This window comes from Pteropus vampyrus, unplaced genomic scaffold (genome assembly GCF_000151845.1).
Source record: "Pteropus vampyrus isolate Shadow unplaced genomic scaffold, Pvam_2.0 Scaffold91, whole genome shotgun sequence".
Lineage (NCBI taxonomy): Eukaryota > Metazoa > Chordata > Mammalia > Chiroptera > Pteropodidae > Pteropus > Pteropus vampyrus.
The window spans coordinates 793351-799350 of NW_011888872.1; the positions used below are offsets into that span (position 1 = coordinate 793351).

The 6000-nt window shown below is 47.8% G+C and overlaps 1 protein-coding gene across 1 annotated transcript in view; it reads left to right on the forward strand.

The window, feature by feature from the left end:
* The window catches only part of BCL11A (B cell CLL/lymphoma 11A), an 82232-nt gene extending 76235 nt beyond the window's left edge, over positions 1-5997 (forward strand). Inside the window, exon 3 of the mRNA XM_011363924.1 lies at positions 3780-5997. Within this exon, the coding sequence (XP_011362226.1) occupies positions 3780-5800 (2021 nt within the window). The 3' untranslated portion in view covers positions 5801-5997. The remainder of the gene's footprint in view (positions 1-3779) is intronic.
* The last annotated feature ends 3 nt before the right edge of the window (positions 5998-6000 follow it).

Consider the following 6000-nt stretch of genomic DNA (forward strand, 5'->3'; position numbering starts at 1 on the left):
GAGGGCAGGGAGTTTGGTTTGAGGGATGGGAAACTAGGAGCCTGGTACGGAACCCCTGTCTTCTCCTCTGTTTCCCGCAAAGGGAGGGTGCCTAGTTTGCTGGTGCCCATGCTGGCAGGACCAGTTTAGGAGTGACCAGAATAAGGTATGTGGAAATGGGTTGTGGGGTTCCTGAAAGCTCTAGAGCAAAGCCGACCCCCACCCCACACAGCTGTCTTAACCTGCTAGCCGCCTTTGGCTTTCAGAGCACTTAGCATTGGTGGCCTCCCTGCTGGTGGACATGGTCCTGAAAATCCGCTCCCTCTAACCAGGGCCTCCCTTTGGCCTGGGGTAAGACCTGGATTCTGGATTTCGACCTTCCTTTGGATGCCCTTCTGGGTGTGTAATGTGGTTACTCATCACGCTAGGTAACTAATCAAGCCTGGTAGTAATGAAAAGTCATGTTCAAGTTGGACCTAATAGTTTACAGACGGCTTTTATAAACGTCTGTCATTTGAGCCTCACAATTCTTTAAGGTACTATTTTTATGCTCATTTTACAGATAGGAAACCTATGGCTCAGAGAAATTAAATGATTGTCCCAGAGTCACAAGCTAGTAAATAGTAGAGCCAGGGGTCCAGCATCAGACCTCCTCGTTCTTCTAAACCCTGAGGCTTAGATCATGTGACTTTTTAATCACCTGACAACAAGAAATGGGGTCATTCCTTTCCATACAATGAAATGAAATAAAATAAAAGCCAGTAGGTGAGCTAATAGCTGATTTTAACCATTTTAATGCTTAGCGTTCCGATGCTTGGGGCCAGGTCTCAGTTTATTGCTCTAAATCAAAACAATCCTCCTGATTGCCCAATGAAGCTCTCAAATTGAGAAGTTGATTTTCATCTGAGTAAATGAAGAATATTATTATATTTTACAAGTCAATAAATCAATGTAGCCCTAATTTTGCCACGCAGGAAATCAATTCTGGTCTTTCTAAACCATCAAAGATGTTATGAACAAAGTAATTTCACAAATTATGGCAAGTAACACGTTTATTGATGACTGCAGTTTAGGAATTTAGAATCTGTGAGCACTGTAATATAATATGGTGCATTGGCATGAGCTGAGTGAAATACAGATTATATGGTGAAACTGTAATGCATCATTTGCTATTAGTGGACTGGTAATAATTACCAGTTTCAAAGCAGCTCTTTCCATGTAATCTTTAGTCTCAATCGTAACAGCCCTTCTCATTGACATTATGATTACACTAGCTGCCCTCATGATCTAGAATATCTAGTTGATGGGAATGCTAAAATGCGATAGTAAAAACTGTATGTTGTATGTTCATTAGAAGATAAAATGCCATTTTCTCTGACCTGATGTATGAGAGAGAGAGGAGGGTAGGAGCAGTGTTAACATGCTGTAGCATGATCACATCGCTGGCTCTGAAAACAAAATTTTAGGAAGCCCAGGGAAGCAAAATAAAAGGGACTTTTCTCAGTTAAGGGTTTTTGAAAGGACACAGATGAGATCCTCGATGTAGTACTATATAGATCTTGGCATTTATCAATGGCCACATTCATGGTGCATGCAAAACCAGCATCACTAATTATGGGTCCAGTCCTGGGTTTCAAAAGAATATTATCAGGTAAAATATGATTTTAAGACATTAGGAATGATGAAAGTGTTAAGGATTTGCTTCAGCTGGCAAATCTCCTTTTTACCTACCCAATTCAGATTGTCAGGCTAAATGTACAATAATAACGCAGAGTCCTAGAGAGGCAAAGGAGAAAGCCACAGAGGGTCACAGTAGTTACAGGGAACCAGAGAGTTTTTTTCCTGTCTATTTAGGACCCAAGTCATTGTTCAATAACAAAAAAAAATTTATGAAAATACTCTCAATGATGCCTTTTATTTCCCTTTGAAGAGAGGAGGGAAACAAAAATAGGCAGATAATGTGATACTAATGTCAGCGTTTCTTTTAAAATCTTTCTGCCTTCCCCCCACCCCCCCCCTACATTAGGCAAATGTTTGAAACCTAATTTTGGTATCTTATCATCTAATCTTGTTAAAGAGATTTACCCAGGAGTGGCATATATTGAGTGAGATTATAAATGCATTGTAAAATAAATTACAAGGTCAGGGCGGGGAGTCCATTATTCAGACAAGTGCTTGAGCGAGGCTGGCTTGTTTTGGGAGACTGACTTGTTTTGGAATATAAGTGTTTGGGGCTCCTGAGAAGACTGCCAGCTTTTCTTTCTGACTTGCTAAATGGAGGAATCATAATCGATTAATTCCTCCTTCCCATTCTAGCTCTATGGTAAATTTTTTCCTTTAAAAAGTTACTAGCTGGGGCTTTAAGGAACTCCTCTGACCCCTCTTTTAAGAGAGGGGCTAAAGTTTGATATTTCTCACTTGTGTTTTATACACTGTTGTTATTGGAATCCCTGGGAGATTATCTATTTTTTTCCTGTCCTTTGGCCACCAGTATTTGAGCCCTTTTTAATGCTGCAGTTGAGTGGTAAACTATCAGTTACTCTCTTGGTATATATATGTTTTTTAATTTAGCTATCTCCAAAAACGAATGATTGTGAAGTCAAGCTGGCCCCTCTTTGCCAAAGTGGCATTTACCACTCTCGGGTTCTTTTCAACGAGAGAGAAATAATGTGACTTAAGCAGGGCCCCTCTCCAGACGGCTTGGCTACTAGCCAAAGAGTTGACTAGCTGAACTGTATCTTTCTGTTTCTTTCTCAACTGGAGCTGAGGCTCAGCCGAGGGCACAGGATGTTGTATAATTTGGTTCACGTTGTTAGCCTCTCAAAATAATGAGGAGGAGGATAGTGTAGCATTTCTCAGCCTGCTGCCGGTCATGGTGCTGGCTGCTTTAACTGTTCTTAAACTAGGATGCTGTGTCTGCATAAGTTGGCATCAGCCTCTCCTACTAACTCTAGGCTTGCATGTGTTTGACTGGGGGAAAACTCCTAAAGATTTGATGTGGCCTGTTGGTTAAATCCGAATTAAATTTCTCTTTTGAGATTTTCACAACATCCCTTGAGATAAAAATGGGAGTCCTCATGGGGTGTCATGGAACCAGAATTGGGACTCGCTGACCCTCACACAGGCTGGGATGTGAGGATACTGCTAGTCTCTCTTCCATGGAATTATTTTTTGAGTACCTTGTCATTTTTCACAATATCAACATTAGTATATTTCGGGCTAAGATTAAAAGCATCTCTAGGACTACAGAGAATTATAATGAGTTGACCTTCTCTTTTTTGATACCTCTATGAAATGATTGCCTATTTAGAAAGTTCACCTGCCATCCAGAGGGGGAATAGAACAATGGGATTTAGGGAGCAGAAAGGTTTCCCTTAGGTCACCTTGTCCAAGTCCCTCACTTAACAAATGAGAAAACAGAGGTACAGAAATGAATGGCTTCCCTAAACCATAGCTAGTGAAAGACTGGAAGGTTTAGAAGATGTTTGCTGAGGTTCTCTAGACTGTAGGGATTGTTAACCTCAAGCTTGAATTGACCTAGATTTTTCTCCTTTGGAGACTGGATTTAAAATTCTCAGAATTGAGTTAAACGGCAGGAAGACCGATTCGAGAAATACTTATTGGACACCAGCCACTAGGTGTGCCAGGCACCATCTAGGCACAGGGAATAGGTCAGGCAGGGTTCAGGCCTTGGGCTTGAGGGCTGAGGGCAGGAAAGGCTGAGGTGGAACATAAATAAGCAATTACTGATGCTCTCTTTGGCGATTAAACATTGATGTTGGTGTTGTATTATTTTGCAGGTAAAGATGAGCCCAGCAGCTACACATGTACAACTTGCAAACAGCCATTCACCAGTGCATGGTTTCTCTTGCAACACGCACAGAACACTCATGGATTAAGAATCTACTTAGAAAGCGAACACGGAAGTCCCCTGACCCCGCGGGTTGGTATCCCTTCAGGACTAGGTGCAGAATGTCCTTCCCAGCCACCTCTCCATGGGATCCATATTGCAGACAATAACCCCTTTAACCTGCTAAGAATACCAGGATCAGTATCGAGAGAGGCTTCCAGCCTGGCAGAAGGGCGCTTTCCACCCACTCCCCCCCTGTTTAGTCCACCACCGAGACATCACTTGGACCCCCACCGCATAGAGCGCCTGGGGGCGGAAGAGATGGCCCTGGCCACCCATCACCCGAGTGCCTTTGACAGGGTGCTGCGGTTGAACCCAATGGCTATGGAGCCTCCCGCCATGGATTTCTCTAGGAGACTTAGAGAGCTGGCAGGGAACACGTCTAGCCCACCGCTGTCCCCAGGCCGGCCCAGCCCTATGCAAAGGTTACTGCAACCATTCCAGCCAGGTAGCAAGCCGCCCTTCCTGGCGACGCCCCCCCTCCCTCCTCTGCAATCCGCCCCTCCTCCCTCCCAGCCCCCGGTCAAGTCCAAGTCCTGTGAGTTCTGCGGCAAGACGTTCAAATTTCAGAGCAACCTGGTGGTGCACCGGCGCAGCCACACGGGCGAGAAGCCCTACAAGTGCAACCTGTGCGACCACGCATGCACGCAGGCCAGCAAGCTGAAGCGCCACATGAAGACGCACATGCACAAGTCGTCCCCCATGACTGTCAAGTCCGACGACGGCCTCTCCACCGCCAGCTCCCCGGAACCCGGCACCAGTGACCTGGTGGGCAGTGCCAGCAGCGCGCTCAAGTCCGTGGTGGCCAAGTTCAAGAGCGAGAACGACCCCAGCCTAATCCCAGAGAACGGGGACGAGGAGGAAGAGGAGGACGACGAGGAAGAGGAAGAAGAGGAGGAAGAGGAGGAGGAGGAGCTGACGGAGAGCGAGAGGGCGGACTACGGCTTCGGGCTGAGCCTGGAGGCTGCGCGCCACCACGAGAACAGCGCGCGCGGCGCGGTGGTGGGCGTGGGCGACGAGGGCCGCGCGCTGCCCGACGTCATGCAGGGCATGGTGCTCAGCTCCATGCAGCACTTCAGCGAGGCCTTCCACCAGGTCCTGGGCGAGAAGCATAAGCGTGGCCACCTGGCCGAGGCCGAGGGCCACAGGGACACTTGCGACGAAGACTCGGTGGCCGGCGAGTCGGACCGCATAGACGATGGCACTGTTAACGGCCGCGGCTGCTCCCCGGGCGAGTCGGCCTCGGGGGGCCTGTCCAAAAAGCTGCTGCTGGGCAGCCCCAGCTCGCTGAGCCCCTTCTCCAAGCGCATCAAGCTCGAGAAGGAGTTCGACCTGCCCCCGGCCGCGATGCCCAACACCGAGAACGTGTACTCGCAGTGGCTCGCCGGCTACGCAGCCTCCAGGCAGCTCAAAGATCCCTTCCTTAGCTTCGGAGACTCCAGACAATCGCCTTTCGCCTCCTCGTCGGAGCACTCCTCGGAGAACGGGAGCTTGCGCTTCTCCACGCCGCCCGGGGAGCTGGATGGAGGGATCTCGGGGCGCAGCGGCACGGGAAGTGGAGGGAGCACGCCCCATATTAGTGGTCCGGGCCCGGGCAGGCCCAGCTCAAAAGAGGGCAGACGCAGCGACACTTGTGAGTACTGTGGGAAAGTCTTCAAGAACTGTAGCAATCTCACTGTCCACAGGAGAAGCCACACGGGCGAAAGGCCTTATAAATGCGAGCTGTGCAACTATGCCTGTGCCCAGAGTAGCAAGCTCACCAGGCACATGAAAACGCATGGCCAGGTGGGGAAGGACGTTTACAAATGTGAAATTTGTAAGATGCCTTTTAGCGTGTACAGTACCCTGGAGAAACACATGAAAAAATGGCACAGTGATCGAGTGTTGAATAATGATATAAAAACTGAATAGAGGTATATTAATACCCCTCCCTCACTCCCACCTGACACCTCCTTTTTTCACCACCCACCCTGTCCCATCGCCCTCCAGCCCCACTCCCTGTAGGATTTTTTTCTAGTCCCATGTGATTGAAACAAACAAACGAACAAACAGAAATAACGGAAGCTAAGAATATGAGAGTGCTTGTCACCAGCACACCTGTTTTTTTTTTT